Below are 21,226 nucleotides of genomic sequence, written 5' to 3' on the forward strand. Positions count from 1 at the left end.
TTATTTGATCCTCTTCTCAGGGTTTTCCTAGCAAGTTTGGCTCAACATTATGGGTGATAGATAACTGCTTTTAGTATTTGGCAACTCTTTTCAGATCAGGCCCGGAATTTAATAAAACTCTGCCTCGCCCTGGGAGTTATTCTCATTAAAACATACAGTACTTGAGATGAAAACAGGCTTGGGATACCATTTACGTCACAGCTCATTGTTTAATGAACTTCAGCCTTTGAGCTACAGCTATGAAAATGCTGTTGACAAGCGGCCTTGAGTGCTCACTTCAGGATTACATTAATGGAAACTCAATCCTGAGTATGGAAGGATCTGTTTTACTACTCCGGTAGACAAGGAAAAAATTTAGTTTTGTACTTTGTTCATGTAGGCATTCAATTAAAGTGTGTTAAATCATTGGGAATGGCTGACTGGCTGGCTTGGCTAGCTAATTGACTGACTGACTGGATGGCAGACTGTTTTCTTGATTGTCTCTGCTAAGGTCAACAGTGATAGGCGGTGTTTAGCAGCCAGATTGACAGCCGCTGCCACCTTTTATACAGTCACTGGCTTTTTTCCCCCGTAACTTTAGTTTCTAAGTCACGAGGTCTGCTTTATTCACTAGGGTCTGCCTTTTTTTAATCTTATTTACACACCCTTCACATTTCCACTGCTCCCTCTTAGTAATTCAGTAACACATGTGAAGTGAATACATACCAGGGACATGTGTAAGTGGTATCAATTAATCTGTGTTTTGCTGTTGACCAAATGGCCTGTTAAAAAGGTTGAATTTGTAGAAAAGAAGTCCTCCATAGAAGAGGAAGAGCATTCCTCTTGTTTTCAATAATGGCCCAATTATATATACCTAAGTGAGTAATATGCCGGCTTATTATGCTAATTTTTGAAAGGAAATCGAATATGACCAATCATGCACGAGTGGCGTAGTAATTAATGCCATCAATTAACTTGACAGTAGTTGCAGAGAATGGGTAGAAAAAGGAATGGAGGAACAAATAATTATGAACACCACCTGGAAGGTAAAAGGGAAGGGAATAGATGACGGTTATGGGAGAATGAATGAAAAATAAGGGCCAAGTGAGAAGAATAACAATATATACCAAAGTCTTTTTGTGCAATGTTTCTGAAGTGTGTGTGTGACTGCCTTTGTGCACGCGAGTGAGTGTGAGTGTGTGTGTGTGTGTGTGTGTGTGTGTGTGTGTGTGTGTGTGTATGACTGAGAGGTGTTATATCACTAACAGCTGAATTGTTTGAATTTGCAGCTTCAGAAGAGAGAAAGGTCCTGCAGGTTTTTCACACAGGTATTTCCACTTCCTGGTATCGTTGATTACTTTGCCACAGCATAGACCCACATGTTGTCTTTTTTTTCACACTCCGCATGTAATTCGCAAAGCAAGCTTGCGTATGTGCGATCAGTGATCGCACATTACAATGCTCTACGTAGAATTCTAATTCTATGCTGCAGCAGTTGTCTTATAATTTGCATCCCAACCCTTTGAGGAGGATGATCATGCAACGGCTCTATCCTGATCCTGAATCACAGCGTGCATCAGAATCACTGGTAACTGGTGTCCACTCATAAAAGTTTGAGTCTCCTCAAAGGGTTCGCATTTTTTTTGTTTTTAATTTCACTCACTTTTTTTTTGCATTTAGAATCAATGGTACTGATAAGAGGCCATGATCAATATCAATAATAGCTCATCTATTTTGCAGTTCTGCCTGTAGAATTGTAAACAGGCCTGCCTGGAACCAAATGACTCACTATCCATCTCCATTCAATGCAATGTCCTTTCTGCTGCTGTATCAGAGAGGAAGCACTGAGTATGATGGATACTCTGTTGCATATTGCTTGGTCACAGCCTCAGTGACTTAAAAACAATACCAGCTTGCGTCTGTGGCTCAGTGTTAATTTATTTTTCTGTCCTGTTGGTCTGCTTGTATTGATGTTGTTTGTTCTTGTTTATGCCATGGGCTCACCCCATGATCGGAAAATCCAACATCATTTAGACATGTTTCTGGTCAGCTAAAATCACTATTCACAACATCAAAAGACTCCACCTTCCTCATCCATGTGCTGTAGATAGACTGCAGAGTCTCTCTTTTTCTCTCTCTGCATCCTCCCGACACACATACACCCTTGATGGGCTAGCTCTTTTTCTCCTGATGCAGGCTTTTTCCCCACACTCTCCCCTGAAAAGTCTTAACGTCAGCACCAGTCAGCAATGTCACATCATAGAACATGGCTTAGGACTATATGCAAGCTGACACACATATATACACACACACACACACACACACACACACACACACACACACACACACACACACACACACACTATCACACATGCACACCGCAAATATATAAATATATTTTCAACAATGATCTCATGCCGTCACATCAAACCAGGCAGATATTTTGAGGCGTCTCCTTGATCCAATAAGTGCTGAATTCTAAGGAGTGGCTGCTTTCAGACAGTTAGTTACAGGTTAAAATCAAAACGTTCCACCACACACCTTGGGTACTGCAGGGGCCTGGGAGTGATCGATTATATAATTAGCCTAAGTAATGTGAAACAAAATTATAACAACAGTCCTTTACTCTGCCAGATAGAAATGTGCGTGATTAGGGATGTGGTATGGTGCTGCCCTCTCCTCGTTAATTATCTACAGCACTAATTGCCAAGTGAGGAGAGTGGGCAGGAGGTTTGGGTTCTTAATAGAGACAAAAAATAATTGAATTCTCGCTTTCTCTCTCTCTCTCTCTCTCTCTCTCTCTCTCTCTCTCTCTCTCTCTCTCCCTCTCTCCCTCTCTCCCTCTCTCTCTCTCTCTCTCTCTCTCTCTCTCTCTCTCACACTTCATCTCTCCTCTCTCACTTCGTTTGGGGAACTGGGGACTCGTTTCATGTATAGTAAATTGGCAATTTATTCATGATGAAGTTGGTGGTGTGGAGAGGCTTTCATTCTGTAGGGTGGATTGATGGAGGGAGGTAGAGTCTGCAAGGTAAAGACAGGAGGAGGGGCGGTAGAAATTTAACAGAAAGAGAAGAGAGTCACAGAAACAGAAATGGAATGTGAGAGAAAGAGAAAAACAATAAAGGGGGCAGTGAGGAGACAGTGTGATGTTCAATGATAATGTCTAATTTGCCCTCTATTTATGGATGGCGGGTCAGAACATGGCATGCTGTGAATTTTAAGCCTGATTTAGCAGCAAACTCATGCTGTCAGGGAAGACAAACTCCAACAACAACTGACAGATAAGCCTGCTTCTCTGATGAAAACATTTCCAAAACATGCACTTGCTCAGAGCTCATCCATGCGCTTAAAAGAAAAGAAAAAATCCACTGTTTCCTCAACTCTTTCCCTTTTCCATACTTCTAACATCCCAACTTTGTCATTTTACAAAGTGTGTCTTACTGTGTGTGAGTGTACACATAGTGTACGTTCATGCGCATGTGCCCATGCTCCCCTTGTGTAGCTGGGAGAAGAAGCCCAGCTCTAGTCTGTCTTGTCGCCACTGTTTACGCTGGATTACCCCAACGCTTCAAAGCATTTCACTTCTGCCCCATTTACTGGCGTGTTTGTGTGTGTGTGTGTGTGTGTGTGTGTGTGTGTGTGTGTGTGTGTGTGTGTGTGCGTGCGTGCGTGCGTGCGTGCGTGCATGCTGTGGGTACATGCACACAAATGCGAGTGCCTAACCGGTAATACATAGTCACACGCACACAAATGACACCCTTATCTGTCTCTGCAGAGTCTCTCCCCTCTTTGAAGACCTCTAAAAAAACATGTCCCCATTTTAGCCCTCAACCCCACACACACACACACACACACACACACACACACACACACACACACACTCCATCTTTGAGTTTCTGATGTGGATATGTCTGGACCTCAAGGAAATCACACCCCTTCTTCTCCCTACCTATCTCTCTCCTCTACAGATCCAATCTCTACGCCAGTGTATTAAATTTCAATGAAAAAATTATATGAAATTGAAAATGCAAGATAATCAAAAGTTCAATTAAAAGCAATGGAAAGTTTAATGAGAGTAGAAAAGGGGTGTTATCTGAAACACATCAAAGTGAGCGTTTGGGAGCAGCACCACCAGCGTGAGCGAATAGAAAGCAGTGCCACTGCTGTTATATCTGCCGTGCCTACAGAGCATCCTCTCCTCCGTCTCTCTCTCTCCCTGTTGCCTGGACTGCTACTGTACAGCAAGTGGAGCAGAATGATGCACTGCAATGCTTCTCCCAGCCCTTTGTGCACACTCTCAAACACACACACACACACACACACACACACATTGAATGCCAACACACATTCAAGCACACATGCATCCCATACACTATGCAAACACACATACCTGCACATAAAACAAATGCACCACAACATTGTATATGGCATGCATATGTCACTGCATGTGGACTCATTCATGCACACACAGCACTGAGACCACAGAGACTGCAGTATGTCCACAATACAAGCAGTTAACAGAAAATTCTAGTTTTATACAACTCTGCTCCTATTATTGTAGTTTGGGCCATCATTCCTATCAGTCACAATTGTACTTATCAAGTTAATCACAGAGATCAGGGTAAGCAACAAAGTGGCTAATAGGGGTGCACGATTCAGAAAATGTCACTATTCGATATCGATTTTTGGGCTCACGATTCGATTCAAAATCGATTTTCGATTCAAAAACAATTCTCGATTAAAAAAACGATTCACAGTATGTAAATGTAGTTAGTTTTCCCATGTGATTGCAGTAGACTGACAATAAAAAAAAAATTGATTTTTGTAATTCTATGAATCGATTTTGAATCGGTAGAGCTTGAATCGCGATTCGAATATGAATTAATTTTTTTGGACACCCCTAGTGGCTAATGTCCAACAGGGCAAGAAACACAAGCAGTCAGATGATCATACGGGTTTTAAACAAATCCCCAGATTAGACAAAGCTATTTGGAGGAGATTGCAAAGGCAAATTGTAAAATGATTACCATATTACCTGCTCGGTACCAGACATTCATCACACTTTACAGACTGATTTCCTGGTTCAACTTTGACTTAAAGACAGGGTAAAGTAAAATCAGTGGTTTCTTTTTAAACACATTATACAATTTTGATTTTTTTTTGTATACTGCATGTGCTAGCAAACGAACACAGCTCCAACGGGAGTGTGTCGATGCCAGCAGTCCATGGCATTGGCTTGTTCTTTGGCTCAGCACCTTCAGCGGACAGGCCCACAGCATCTGAGCAGTTCCTTATTTTTTCATGATTTTGACACCTAATTTTATATTCTTGCCGATTTTTTTTATTGAATCAAATTTGGCTGGGTGGTTTCCAACACATGTTCATGTGGTGTGACAGGCTCAGAACATTTTTGCTTTACCAGGACTTTAAGGTACTTACAGTGCGTGCACAGTTTTTCTGTGCAATGTGGGATTATTACCAACGTTTTGGGCAGGGATGGAAAGAGTACTACAACATTTTACTCAAGTAAAAGTACTGTTACTTTAAAGACTGTTATAACACTCTGCATTGTATTTTAAAAAGGGGAAAGGGTATAGAGGGAGGGTAACAAAAAAATGTAGGCCTATGCCGTGATGATGATGGACCTATAAAATCAAATTTAGGCTACACAATGCATGTCAACGTATAGCCTACACATCACACCACAGAGCCCTATGTCCAATCCAACAATGGTTTTCTATAGACACCCTTTACTGTACATATAATACATGCTACAGGATTTCAATAACCTCCCACTTTTTATAGAATCAACAGCACAATTAAACATTACCAAAGCAGACAACACAGATGTAAACCAATATAAACAGCCCAGCAACTGCAGCCGCAAACACACATAATATTAAAGCCAGAACAGAAAGAGAGCTGCAGAGTTTTTGCACTGAGTAGCGCACACGCACGCACATACGCACGCACGCACGCACGCACGCAAACGCTACGTTGACATCCTCCTCTGGAGAAATACAACCATCACAGTAAGTTTGTTGTACTCACCTGTTTGAACGTCATTCTCGAGCACTGCAAAGTCCCCCTCAATCTACTCCAGGTGCAACTTCTCTCGCTCGTTTATTCTCAAAGCATAATATACGCAGCGTCCATTCAGCCTCTCTGTCACGCTGCTTTTCAAACATGTTGAGCTAACTGGGGCTCCGCAGTCACCGTGACAGGGATTGACAATCAGAAACAGCAGAAAGGCCTCACACATCTCAATGAAGGTGAACGCTCCATGTAGAAATCACCGCTGGAGAATCCACCATGGATTTCAGCAAAGCCTGTCTACGGAAAGCCTTTCCACTCCCTATTCAGCCCCATTGTACCGAATTTGGTTGCAGTTCCACCAGACTTCCACTGGGGGTGATCGCAGGCGAGTGCAAAATGAACGGGACTCTATGGAGCTAGACGGCTAAATGTGTCTCTTTCGCCTGACTGAGAAATCTCAGATTTGATTGTAGTTTTTGCAAGTTCAACATGGATTATAGGTCGAAAGTTGAATGAACGAGTACTTACGTCCTTTTGATTTCTTACAGGTTGTGTCGTTGTTGCCCATAAGTATATATTATCAATAGCATTCTGCTAATGAATGCTGATTGGTCAGTGAAGGACTGATTACGATCGGAGATCCTGCTTGACGGCATCCGAAGCAGAACCAGAATGTCAGAGTGAATATTTCGGCGTGGTCTTTAAAACATTAGCAAACCTCTTTCTAGCACGTGTATTGAAAGGGAGAGCCTAACCTGTCAGCTGTGTTGTCGATGCCTCGAGAGAAAAAAGGAAGCGACTCAGAGCTTGCCGTAAAGCAGTATCTCTGGCCGTATATGTGTATGACGTCATTGACATTTTAAAAGGCTTTTTAGAGCAAAAAAGCCACTTCAATGCAATCTAACACCCAGCAGTGTGTATTTTCTTAGCCTCCCCTTTCAAATGCAACATTCAAATTACTAGACAAAAAATGATATCCTGAGAAAAGTGGATTTTGAGGGGTATAGCTCCATAGAGTCCCATTCATTCTGCACTCGCCTGTGAGCGCCACCTATATGGATCAAGAGTGGAACTGCAACCAGTTCAGAAGCCGGAAGTATCGAGAAAGTGGAACTTCTTCCCTTATTAAAAATTCTTTGATTTCAGCCATAATACATCCACGATTGCATCGTTTAGCATGCTAGCCAGACCCAGCATGCACCTATGGGTGTGTTTGTTTTGGGTCACTTGCTGGGAGGGGGGTGCACTAAACCCGTGATTCATTAGGGTAGAGATGTAACCTTTTACATTTCTTTTTACCTGGTAGCGACAATAATGCTAACCTTAACCGATTATGCCTTATTTCTTTGTTGTACTGTCCCCAAACTGCTATAGGCCCAGTCCTAAAGCGGGTTAGATAATCTGTTGGCTTGTTTTAGGCATTCAAATGACTATTTTCATTTTCGATTAATCTGTTATTATTTTGCATATAAAATATCAGAAAGAAGCGTATTAAATGGCCATCATAAGTTCCAAGTGAACAAGGAGATGTCTTGGAATTGCTTGTTTTATCTAATTAATATTCAAAAACCCAAAGATATACCAAAGGAGGTCAAAAAGGAGTAAAAAGCTGTCTTCTGTCTCAGTCAACGCAACGATGGAGACAGAAACAGAGTTGCTGGTGTAGGCTATGCGTATATGTGTGCTTCATATCCACTCCTGCTTATTTTGGTTGTTTACTGAAGCAGTGGATTAATTAGTTTTTGTTTACATATAGCCCTCCCAAACTCATCCGATATGCATCCCAGCTAATTAGCTGCTAGCGCTAAAAGAGGACGTAATATTATAATATTAGCTTGGCAGCCCTAAGCAGCCCATTTTGTGTGTGTGATATACTGTATCTACATGTGGATATCACACCCCCAAAATAAACAGGTAGGATTAGCTCTAATTCCAGAGGACAACTGCACGTTTTGTAGCACATGCCATCAACACTTGTGAGTCATCATCTACAGTGTTTCTCTATTTAGGACACTTTCCTTAGCCACTGTACACACACAAACAACACACACACTCTTTATTTATTGACTGCAATCTTCCCTCCACCCTTGGTTGCCTGACCCTGAGTGAAAGGGGCAGGGAGAAAGTCAAATGCTTGATGTGTAAAAACCAATAAACTGATGTCTCTCACTCTTCCTCTCTGCCCCTGCAATTCCCCACTGGACTCCCCATTTGCTTGTATAACGGCACCTGTGTTCCTTTTTTTCACTTTCCCCATCCACCCTCCTCAAAAGGGAGAAGCATTGAAAGTGCAGGAGATAAGTGAGGGATAGGAGTGCAGAAACGGTGTTTTACAGTCAGAGAGTAAGAAAAAAAAGAGACAGACGGGAATGAGAGATGTGTGTGTTTGATAGCACCTGTATTCACTTTTCCGCCTCCCTTGTTCCCAGCGGATGCCTGTCACCATGGACTCACTGGACTGTTTTATCGCTCTCCCATGGCTCTCCCCTTCTACTTCTCCCCCCTCTCCACCGGCTCTCTTTTCTTTCAGTTTCTTTATCTCGCCCAGGGTCTTTTCAGGTGTGTGTGTGTGTGTGTGTGTGTGTGTGTGTGTGTGTGTGTGTGTGTGTGTGTGAGTGTGTGTTGTTCATGTCTGAAAATGAGGAGGTGAATTCTTAAGAGCATTAAGGAATGTTAGCTGGAGACAAAATAAGTATTGTTTCATGGAAAGCGATTCATCTAGGCGAGCCAACTTTTCTTTGTTTGGTAATATTTTTGGATTCAAAACCGTTCTGAGCGGCTGGATATGACCCAGCAGACATTATCTGATAAAACGCTAATTTCTACTCAGACCCTCAAGCACAAGTTTTCCAACTTGAAGATAAGACTGTTGGTTAAAAAAAATTAAGCAGGCTTGGGGGTGTAGACACATGGTGATTGCAATCAGCTAATTAGCTTAGCTTGATTTTCAGAACATCTCTGATGGATTTTCAATCACAACATCCTTTTATAAAAATAATTCTGGAGAAAAAAAGGTGGTAATGAACATTAAAAAGTGTGGACTACAATTTTGGAAATGTACTTTTTTTTTTGTTTAACAGCTGTGATTTTGCCTTCGTTATGTCTGCATGGGAATGCCACATTTGCATCGCTAACATTTTTTTTGTTGTCATGATTTATCTATATGATAAATGAAAAAAGTCACTGCATTCTCACTGTTGCATCCCACTGACTGCTGTGTTCAGTAGTTAGGGTGTAGCAATGTTATTTGTACTATGAATGGATTTGCATTCGTTTTCACATTAGCATCATTGACTGAAAGGTGTTACTATCAGCTTCCTTCATGTAACCTCTGTATTTCTGCTGCTGCTCCAGGCTATGGTGGAGACAGCGAATAATTTGCTTCAGCCCCGAGCCCAGGCGGCCTGGAGAGAACTGTCCACCATCGGGCAGCTGCACTCGGCCACTCTGCTCCTCGACACTGTGGAGACTGGAGCTTTCATGTTAGCGGACAACCTCCTCAAGACGGACACTGTGCAGGAGACCACTGACAACATCCGTGAGTACATTTTTCTTTTTGTGTTCTTCCTGTCCTCCAAACTCCTTTTGAGATGCCCTCAAGCAAGGCACTTGTCTTCCATTTGCTGTGGTTAAGCTATGCAATGGGTCATGTCTCAGGTGTTAATTTATAGGAGCTCAAAGTATAGCTCGGCTGGAACAAAAGCATTTTTTGATGTTTTGTTGACTTTACCTGATTGCAATGTAATTGAGGGAAGAATTTGCTCAGTGCTCAGAAATGTGAGAATGGCAGAAATATGTTTCTTAGATTTTCTTTCTTTCTTCTTTTTTTCTTTTTCTTTTACAGATCTTATAATAACGTAAACCAGCTTTGGCTGCTAAAGATCTAAGAATATGATGTAATATGATAGTAAGAGGCAACGCTGACAGCATGCATTACTAAACCCGCTGCCTCAGATCTATGTTTCATAATACAAACCAGAAACAAAGTATACTATCTAACTTAACAGTGCATCAAATAATATCATCACCCTTCATCTGTGCAATTACATATACACTAGTCTATATCCTCGATGTTCCACTTCCGGGATTGCTCCTGTGCCACAGGAAATTCCGCCGGATGCATGTATTTTCGCCGATGTCCGTTTCCTTCCGCTTTCTTTGTGTTGGTATTTTAAACTCCGGTGGATTTATGAGGACTATGGTTAACTGCTCCTCAGATCTCTGCATGGTAAATTGAGACAGCTAGCTAGACTATCTATCCAATCAAAACTTTCTCTCGCACGACTATTTTGCAGCTGTGCGGAGCTTAGCACCGCCCATGACGATTGTGATTGGTTTAAAGAAATGCCAATAAACCAGAGCACGTTTTTCTCCCATCCCAGAATGCCATGTGGAGTAGCCAGACCCTCCTCCGCTCCGCAGCATGTGGATGGTCTGGCAAACACACACTAATAGGTGTTATATACTGGACGCGTCCAAGCTGGCGCGCGCCATCGTGACGTCAAAATGATGTCATATCCTGCCGGCGCGTCCGATTTATAGTGCGCGCCGAGCTGTCGCGCACGGCTCTTTTTTTACCTTAAAGGCTCTTATATACTGGACGCAGCCCGCGTGGCGCATCCAAATGTGACGTCATGAGATCGCCGTGACCATTTATACCCGCGCTGGTGGTCGCGACACTAGTTGCAGTCTTCTCCTGAACAGCGGTGGCGCTAATGAGCAAAGACTACCGATGTTACTCTTTCTACGGATTAGAAGAAGAAGAAAAAGGTAAACAACGGCAGAACTGGCTGCAGCATTGCCGTCAATGCTTCGATTTGATTCACTGACCTACTTGGTCGGATCAAGCCTTTCATTCACCATAAAAGAACTCATCTTAAGCCAGTAAGTTTACAAGAGAGACTAGCAGTCACTGTGAGAGCCCTGGCATCCGGTTGGCTGCGATCCCGTTCGGCCTCCCGTTTCCGCTTTGTCGTGCGGCGCTGAAAAAAAAAGAGCCGTGCGTTACAATTCGGCGCGCGCTATAAATCGGACGCGCCGGCAGGATATGACATCATTTTGACATCACGATGGCGCGCGCCAGCTTGGACGTGTCCAGTATATAACACCTATAACACGTTCTGTACATGGGAATGGACAAGAGTAGATATAAATGGAGGTAGGGCAAAGTAATTGTTGTTCCACTACTTTGATGGTTAAGAGAGAAACATGCATAGAATAGCTTATAGTTTGTCCACATGAATCTGAGCTAGATCAGATCAGCTAGAACAGCGCCAGGACCAAAACTGCCTAGTTGCATAATAGATAAGTTACAGTATTCTGGGTAAGGATGATTTAATGAGAAAATGAGAGTTGACATTAAACTTGTTGGATAGGTAGCCAAAGATACCATGGTAAATATCTTGCCTATGAAATAAAAAAAGATATTTTAAAAATCGCTATAATGCTGTGTACAACATTATATGTGTGTGTGTTTGTCATATTAGGTAGATTTTCCATAAGAAATTGATTTCTGACAGGAAGAAATTCAGGCTGACTCCTTAGTGTAAAATATTTTTTTAATTTCTGCGTCTTACTTGATAAACCACCCTGTCAAATTAACACAACAGAAACAAAGCAAAAATCTGTTATCCTTTAATAAACCTTAAAGGGATGTCAAAGATAATCGTGTTCTCATTTGTCTCAGGCTAAAATCAGAATAAAACTGTGTAAAACAAAAGTAGCTAATTTTGATTAACGAAAGAACATCCAACTATATATCAAAATTGCATGATAAAGAGAAGCAACAGCAAATGGAATGAATACAACAACATAACCATAGGAATTTGAGGGAATGTATTTAGCAATTCCACAACACTTTTACTATAACACAGACATTTACTGAGTGGTCTGTCCCTGACTGGACTCAGCACAATAACCTGCAACTTCAGGCCCACTGTTGCAGTACTTCTGAACAAATAACTATTTTCTGCAATATTATTATTCAATTTCTACCCTGTGATCCCTGGCTCCATAAACATCCATATAGAGACAAAAAGGAAAGAAAATGAACTAATAACTCAAATAAATAAAGCTGTGGTGTAGCACTTCAAATTATGGCCCGGTAATAAGATGGTAATAGTGGGGTAATAGTGTGATAATAAAGAGGTAATATATAGGTAATACCATGTAATTACCAAAGTAATAACTGGGTAATATATCACAGTAATAAGATGTAATACTGGGGTAATAAGGTGATAAGAAGGTAACAGATGTAATAACATGCAATTACCAATGTAATAAGTAGGAAATGGTTGGATAATAACCATATGTATATCTGGGTAATGGTAATATAGTTATATTGATATTGCAATAATAATAATAATATATAATGGAGTAATATATGTTGATGTTTTCACAGTATTATACGCTACTATCAGCGTAATACCTTCCAAATTAGATAAAACTTCTTGGAATTTAAAATTGGTAATTACAATATTATAATGCTGAAATCCACCCACCCTTTATGATCCAAACATTTCGCTTTTGTTTCAAGGTAATACTTTACAAATGATATGTTTAATCTTGTGACTTATTACCTGGAAACACGTCTGGTAGTTTCTGTGTAACAACCATGAATCAGTGCTGCAAAATGCAAAACTGCCTGTTTCTATTGTATTACATGGTAATATTAGAATAACAGAGGTGTAGAGATTACCTGGAAATGCTTCTGGTAGTTTCTGTGTAATTTCCATGAATCAGTGCCGCAAAATGCAAAACTGCCTGTTTCTATTTTATTACATGGTAATATTAGAATAACAGAGGTGTAGAGATTACCTGGAAATCTCCTGGTAGTTTCTGTGTAGCAACCATGAATCAGTGGTGCAACTTGCAAAACTGCCTGTTTCTTTTTTATTACATGGTAATATTATATTAAACAAATCATCCAAAAGTGCAGAGATTACCTGGAAATGCTTCTGGTAGTTTCCAGGTAATCTCTTCACCTCTGTTATTCTAATATTACCATGAAATGTGTCTTTTCTTGCATACACGTAACCCTGTACAATCTGACCAGCAACTAAAAACCTTCCACCATCAAGCACTGGAGACTGGGAACTCAGTTTATTTGACTTAGAACGGGTGAAACTGGGAAATGAAACACAATGACCAGTTACTTACATACATTATACAATGATAATTGTAAAAACAATATAACTACACGTCACTGTAATGCGGTAGTATATACACTAGCTAACATGTAAGCTGAAATAAAGGAAATACGTAATGTATTGTTATACAGTGTACATAGTATAACCTATATTGTTTATCTAAATTAACTAAAATATACTTACATGTAGCACAACCCAAGATAATAGTGGCAAACTAGCTTACTGAAGCATACTGTCAGTCTAATATGAGCTATCATTCATTATCAAAAATATACATATTGCAAATCAAACTTTCTGACAATATTTAACAAAGATATCAGAACAGTATGTCAGCATCTATTTCACATACCGAGAATGCTACCAAAGGCATGGAACGTCGAAGATTGATGCGTATAGTATGGAGAGATGATAACATATGAGGCTGTCCTGCTCACATTCAACTTCCTGACTAAATCCCATGGTGCAAACGTCCTACAGTTCTTAAAGGAATACATAATTACATGTTATTACCTATATATTACCTCTTTATTATCACACTGTTACCCCACTATTACCATCTTATTACCGGGCCGTAATTTGAAGTGCTACCAGCTGTGGTTGCATTTGCCAGAGATGATCAACTATTTGTGCAAAAATTCAACATTTTGCTATTATTCCCAAAACAAAACGTACAATAGACTAAATGTACGTATAGCTTTATGTGCCTGTTCTATTACAAGCCTGCTCTACATAATAGAAGAGAGGTCATGACGAAGAGGTCCAGATTGTTGTGTGAGAGGTTTTGAAGGGCCAAATCCACAGAGACCCATCCTCATCTCACAAAGGGAGGAAAAAAACTGGCCTTCTAAGGCAGGGATGAAATGTTTTCCAGAGACCATAATAACTATTTGTTTATGTTTCCCGCATTTTCTGCCCCCCACTTGTGGGCGGAATTGACAAAGAAGAACAAAGCTAGTTATTGTGGTGTTGTGCACATCACTTTCTCCTCCTTCCATCTCTCCTCATCCTCGCTCACTGATCCTCTCATCATTAGGCCTAGAATAAGGCAGAAATACTGGAAACAAAAGCCCTCTTTGCTTTCCATGCCTTTAGTTGAAAATATATCTGTGAGCCATCCTTTCATCTGTACCTAGACCAGCGATTTGCACTCACTTGATCACTTGAATCTTCCTTGATTGTCTTCCTATTTATTCCCCTTTTAATTTGATATTTCAAAAGTTCCTACAATTTATCTCCCCATTACTGGGATTCACTGGCCTTGTATACAACCCAGTATGAGATGTAAAGTTATGAAGGAGGAGCAGGAGGACTGAGGATGATGAATAAAGAAGAAGAGTGGATGAGCATGATGATGCATGCTTGAGGGTGATGGTGGTGGTGTAATGTCAAATGATGCTCCGAGGGTTTTCATTGCTCACTTTCGCATCAGTAAGCAATGAAATCACATCTATTTAACTCACATGACGAGGATATAACATTCCAGCATTTTATTTTAATCAGACAGACAGCAGAGACAGATTCCACAAAGTCAGTCCTTAGAACATGACTTTGTCTTGTGCTCCCTTGAGTTTGAGTACAACAGTTCATTTGCCATCCTATACATTTTTACCTTACATCATGTTCAACTTGTATCTCCTCCAATGTTTCCCCCCCTGCTGAACGCACCACATAAATATGGTTACATAAACAGTCACCGATATGTAGGCTACCACATCTCTGAAGGACTTAAAACAGGAAATCATCATTTTGTAGAAAATTTTGTCTTCACATTCCTCTCCTTTTTGTGCTGTTAATCTTTCCTTCCAGCTAATCCAGTGGGCAGATCCATCGTGATTATTTCTCCCTTTTATTCATAACCGCCTCTCATCTCTCTCTTTTTCTTCTTCCATCCTCACTTCCCTCTCTCCATCTCCTCCCTCTCTACTCTCCTCATTGCACTTTTTAAGCCCCCCATTTTTCTTTCAGCAAGTCTTTCAGAGGAGAGTGAGCGACAGGAATACATTATTTGAATGACAAATTTGAAAGAAGCCACTGCAGCTACTGTAGGTTATATTATTTAGTTAGGTTGTTAGTGTGACTATATGGCGCAGTATTACACAGACAAATAAATAGTGTTATTATTAGAACCAAAACACTGATTTGAAAGGATAACACAGCGGTAACAGCGTGCGTGTGTGATAACGATAATGAACTAGTGTGTTTCTTAGGAGGAGGATTGTCATGACAAGGATGCTTTAATTAGATTAGACTCAGCGTGTTTTGATACCCCGCCGCTGTGTGTGGGTGTGAATGAGTGTGTACATGTATGTGCGAGTGTGGGTTGGTATAATGTGTGTACAGAGCTTGAGTGTTGAGTTTGGCTCGTATGCAAGTAAGGGACAACTGCATCACCAGTGTTTCTCTTTCTATTTCTGCCAGTATTTGCACATCAGTATCTGTGTTTATGTCTGTCTGCCTGCCTCACTCTGCCTCCATTTCCTCTCTCCCAGACCTTAGCATGTTTTGCCTTTGTGCCCTATCTTTTGTACTCTGAGAGAGCATAGTTTTCTTTCCGCCTATTGCCACTCTCGTCCTCTTCTCTCAACGTATCTGCTCGTTTCCCATCGCTCATGCTCGTTCTGCTCCTCTGACTACCCTCTTTCTTTTTCACCTCTCTCCAGCACTTCTCCCTGACCTCCTCAACTTCCTTTCCTTTCACCCTCTTCTCCTGCTCCACCCCCTCCTCCACTCTCATTTCCATCAGTCCTTGTGTTGTTTATTTGATCAAGGAGCTGTTTTCACCATCAAAGCAGTGTCTAAATCACCAAATCACTCAGATGCACAAGATAGCGATACAGCAAAGGTATAATTAGTCCTTAATTAGAAACTTTATCTAATACATTACACGGCCGTTATCAGGAATGTGCTAACGAACCTGGATGGTGAAATTAAGATTCCCACAATACTAGAGAGATGCTGGATTATCTACCTCAATGTGTTGGATCAGTTGCCTGGAGACATTATTGCCTTTATTTTTTAGCCTAAAAATCCAAGTTATTTCACTTTGATGCGTGTCAGTTTTTTTTTTTCATTTTCTTTGTTAAGATGAAGCTAGAAACTGCTTCAGGATTCATGCCTGTGTTCTGCTGTGAAGCACTTAGTGAGAAAACATGGTTATTACAAGTGGCTGCAAAACAAGCCTGATGTAACGTGCTGTGCTATGATTTGACATTAGGGTGTGTGTGTGTGTGTGTGTGTGTGTGTGTGTGTGTGTGTGTGTGTGTGTGTGCGTGCGTGTGTGTGTGTTCATGTGTGTGTGTGTTCCAGAGCTGGAAGTGGCCAGGCTGAGCACCGATGGGAACCTAGCAGACCTGACATTCCCTCAGTCAGAACTACATGGAAACTCCATCCAGCTGTCAGCCAGCACTCTTAAACAGCACGGCAGAAACGGTAAAAGAGAAATCTCACATTCCCTCTCTTCCTCTCAGTCTCAGTATGAGGTATATGACCTCTCTCTCTCTCTCTCTCTCTCTCTCTCTCTCTCTCTCTCTCTATTTCTCTCCGTCTAACCAATTTCCCTCATGCAATCTCTCTCTCACATCCACAGTCTATTTCTGTCCTCATGGTTTAAGCCAACAATTATGAAGTGCACCACCTCCATGTCCCTGTGTATCTTCTTACAGGTGAGATCAGGATGGCCTTTGTCCTGTACAGGAACTTGGGGGCCTATCTGTCCACAGAGAATGCAAGCGTTAGACTGAGCAGCGAGGCGGTCTATCCTAATTACTCTGTTATCGTCAACTCCCCGGTCATCACAGCATCCATTAACAAGGAGAGCAATAAGGTTTACCTGTCTGAGCCCGTGGTCTTCACTGTCAAACACCTGCAGGTAAGAAAGGTGCAAGGTGATGACTTCTTTTGTAAACAATAAAAATATAACTTGCTTGTGAGATAATGGGACAGAAGTAGAGGTTAAAGGATCAGGCTAATATTGTAGCCAAAGCTTGAAATACTTTATTCCTCAGTGCCACAGAACTCCACTACCATCCAAAAACTTTAGAAAACACATAAAAGAACTGACATGTTCCTTCATTATAATGAACATGGGCACTATTTATTTTGATTCAGTTTCACACATACCGTTCTGGTGCTATAAATACTCACTAGAGCACCAAATGTGCATTAATTCACAGCTGAAAATAGTTCCCAGCAAATGTGCTTTTAACTCCTGCTTAAATAATGTTTGCTAAAATCAACAGTGCTCAGCTGTTTTAGAAAATTATTTAGCCTTTTTTTTTTTTAAAGGAAACATATTTGTTGGCTCGTTTTTTAAAGATTTTTATCTTCATTGGGAATGATTGGGCTTGGGTTTGAGTGCCACAGACAGACTGGGGAAGTCGGAATGTATTGAGTAATACAGCACTGTCGGTTTTGGTAATTTCATGGGATTTGTTGACAATTAGAAAAATATAGAATAACGGAAGCCCTATCCTTGAATAGACTCTGGACTTGAGTCTGTCAGACTAACAAAAATAAGGACTTGGGGCTTGATTGGATTTTGATTGCTGTGGGCTTCATTTACTTGAATATTGAATTATTTGCCTAAGCATTGAAAGTTCTAGGTCATAGTTACGTTAAAAAAAAGTTAATTAACGCAGCTATGTAAATAAAATGTTAAAACGCTGTCTTATTTATGGTCATTGTTTAGAGATGAAAGTCTTGCAACTGACTTGCGTTTTCGCTTAACAAGACTTGACTCGACTGACGTTGACTTGCGCCAAATGACACAAGAACAGCTCTGGAATGGACAATAATAACAGACTGAATTAGAGTATGATTCCACATTGCTTCATACTGTTTGAGTTGAGGTGCTCAATTCAACACTTTTATGTCGTGTTGCTCATTCAACCAGCAAATGTTGATCCAGTTGGTGATCCAGCATGTTGGTAGCCGAGAAATCCTCACTGTTTTACTTGCTCATTTTGAGAATAACTTGACAAACACAACACACACACAGCTTTGTCAGTTTACACAACACAAGCAGCTCCTACACTTTAAAACCTCACACAACAATCACGGACACAGCGCTGTCGCCTCCTGCCATGTTTATTTGTTGCTGCCCTCTCGCATTCTGTCCCTTGTGTTTGTTGTTTTGTTGTTGTGTGTGCTTGACTCCCTCTCTGTGTTCCTTCCTCTCCATCCCCTTCTCCACCAATTCCTCCCACCATTTTCTCACTTACTTTGGCTTGTACCAACACTCCATGTTTCTACCTCCCACCTCCCCCATGACTAAGTATCTGTTTTCTGCCTTCCTGCTCCCTCTCCCCTCCTCCTCTTTGTACCTCTCTCTCTCTCTCTCTCTCTCTCTCTCTCTCTGTCTCTCAATTTCTTTCTCTCTGTCTCGGTTTCTCACTCTCCCTCTTCTCCCTCCTCCCTTGCCCCTAGCATTCGGAAGAGAACTTCAATCCCAACTGTTCATTCTGGAGCTACTCCAAGCGCACCATGACGGGATTCTGGTCTACCCAGGACTGTCGTCTGCTGGCCACCAATCGCACACACACCACCTGCTCCTGCACACACCTCACCAGCTTTGCAGTGCTCATGGCCCATGTGGAGGTGAAGGTAGGCGTTTATTCTGCAGTGCCTGCCAGGCGGGGATGGGCATGATCAAAGGGTCAGTTGTTCATCATTTGATTAGCAGTGGCTGGCAAGGCTGGTTAACAGATTCTAAAAAGGGGGGGAGGAAGAAAGAGACGCAGACCATAACATCTGGAAAATAGATTGGACATCTCTAGCAGGAGAAATTTTACAATTGATTCGTCAAGCCAGATGATGACATTGGGTTGACAAAAAATATGCACGTCAAACATTCAGTCTATGGAGTTCTGGATTACCAAAACAGATGCATTTTAATCAACCATAGAAACCTACAGCAGAGACACAATCTACAGGTCCTGTTTTAATTTTAATATGATGTTTGACTGATCAGAAAGTGAAAGTGGCTCATTTATTTTGTTATCCGTGAGCCACTGTGGGCGTGTTGGAAACAAACCTTATTGTCCTGCTGTGTGTGGGATAAGTACTTTTTGTCTCCCTCTTTTGTTACGTTAAGACCAATTTCCTTCTCACAAATCGGCTCTTGTAACTCTGGATGTTGTGGGACACCCAATCTCTCCCTCTGGGCCAGAGGATGTGTGTTACTTCTAAAGGGGTCATGGTCAGAGCTAGCTTGGCAGCCCTTTGTGAACACAGTGTGAGGGTTTGAGCAGTAGATCCATCACAGCAGTGCTATGTTGACCATTGCTCTGCCTGCCAGGTTGCAGGACACTGATGGATAGAGGCAGCACACCTGTGCAACGCAGCGCAACGCTGTGGCCCTGAACGCTCAGCGACACACAGCCAGACTCAAATCAGTCGGGGGATGGAGGGGGGGGGGGGGGGTGTGTCTGTTCCTACAGCATGCTTTATGTTACAACCATATGACTTATGTATGTTTCTAGCAAACTGAAGCTAAACATAGCTAAATATTGTAGCTGTAAATAGATTTTTATTAAATAACCCACTCAAGCTTGTCTCTTGCTTTTCTTGCACTTTCCACAGAAAGGAGACAGCATGCATGACCTGCTCCTGGACGTCATCACATGGGTGGGGATCCTGTTGTCGCTGGTTTGCCTGCTTATCTGCATATTCACCTTTTGCTTCTTCCGCGGTCTGCAGAGTGACCGCAACACCATCCACAAGAACCTCTGCATCAGCCTCTTCATCGCTGAGTCACTGTTTCTGGTGGGCATCAACAGGGCCGATCAACCGGTAAGAAGGGCGAGATTTTCTTTGTATTTACGTGTGTGTGTGTGTGTGTGTGTGTGTGTGTGTGTGTGTGTGTGTGTGTGTGTGTGTGTGTGTGTGTGTGTGTGTGTGTGTGTGTGCGTGCGTGTGCGTGTGTGTGTGTATGTGTGTGTGTGTGTGTGTGTGTGTGTGTGTTATACAGCATGTGGGCATGCATATTCTTTTGACTAGAAGCTATGGACAGTCTATTATTATTGGAATAGATTAAATAGATAAATAAAAACAAATATTTTGCACACAGGCTACATTTCAAAATGTTTTATTCATGCTGTGTTGGCACAAGCTTGGCATAACTGCCACTGACCAATATTACAGATCATACTGCATTATTGGCAGAGTAAATTGTGAAATATTTACTAACTTGCTGTCAGTTGTTGACCACATTGCAGCTACATGAAGAAGAAACACCAGATTTGTTACATTAAGTGCTCCCGGAATAAATCGAAAACAGAAATTTCTCTGAGTGGCTGTTAAACAAACCATATATTTGCATTTAAGCCTGGATTGTGCTACTTTTCTTTCTCGTAAAATGTAAAGGAAAAAATATTGTTGAGTACATGCTCAGTTTTCCATGACATCATTACCATACTCTGCGTTAGAACCTTTTTCAGATTAATCGTTTTACAGTTTGCTGCTTATTAGGGCTGGGCAATATATCAATATTATATCGATATCGATATATGAGGCTAGATATCGTCTTCAATTTTGGATATCTTAATATCCTGATACAAGATAACTGTTGTCTTTTCCTTGTTTTAAAGCACCCATATTATGCTCATTTTCAGGTTCATAATTGTATTTTAAGGTTGTACCAGAATAGGTTTACATGATTTTAATTTTCAAAAAACACCATATTTTTATTGTACTGCACCGCTTTCTCTCACTGCTGCAGATCCTCTTTTCAACTGGTCTCTGTTTTAGCTACAGAGTGAGACCTCTTTTCTTCTTCTTCTTCTTCTTCTGTACTATCTTTGATTGCACTCCCACATGCGCAGTAGCTCAGATGTAGATCACGTCAGCTAGCTAGCTCCATAGACAGTAAAAGAAAGGCTGTTTCTACAACTTCGGTCAGTTACAAGGCAGGATTAGCTGGGAGACTTCTAAATGAAGGCGCACATGTAAGTAGTTCTTTTGAAGATTATGGTGAACTTGTGTGTGTTGTAGCAGTGCTTTGCTATTGAGAACGAGGTAGCATGCTAGCGTTAGCATTAGCATTAGCATGCTAACGCTACGAGCTA

General features: G+C 41.3%; 1 protein-coding gene across 12 annotated transcripts in view; it reads left to right on the forward strand.

Annotated features, from left to right (window-relative positions):
- adgrl3.1 (adhesion G protein-coupled receptor L3.1) overlaps window positions 1-21,226 on the forward strand; it is a 123,490-nt gene that overhangs the window by 79,249 nt on the left and 23,015 nt on the right. For 8 of the 12 annotated variants that reach the window (XM_031285822.2, XM_031285825.2, XM_031285826.2 and 5 more), the window contains exons 11-16: window positions 1,269-1,307; window positions 9,370-9,553; window positions 16,470-16,592; window positions 16,826-17,031; window positions 18,588-18,764; window positions 19,743-19,952. In XM_031285822.2, the coding sequence (XP_031141682.1) occupies window positions 1,269-1,307; window positions 9,370-9,553; window positions 16,470-16,592; window positions 16,826-17,031; window positions 18,588-18,764; window positions 19,743-19,952 (939 nt within the window). The remainder of the gene's footprint in view (window positions 1-1,268; window positions 1,308-9,369; window positions 9,554-16,469; window positions 16,593-16,825; window positions 17,032-18,587; window positions 18,765-19,742; window positions 19,953-21,226) is intronic. The other 4 variants (XM_031285823.2, XM_031285829.2, XM_031285833.2 and 1 more) reach the window with 1 other exon arrangement.

The sequence above is a fragment of the Sander lucioperca genome, chromosome 4 (genome assembly GCF_008315115.2).
Source record: "Sander lucioperca isolate FBNREF2018 chromosome 4, SLUC_FBN_1.2, whole genome shotgun sequence".
In the NCBI taxonomy this organism is placed as follows: domain Eukaryota; kingdom Metazoa; phylum Chordata; class Actinopteri; order Perciformes; family Percidae; genus Sander; species Sander lucioperca.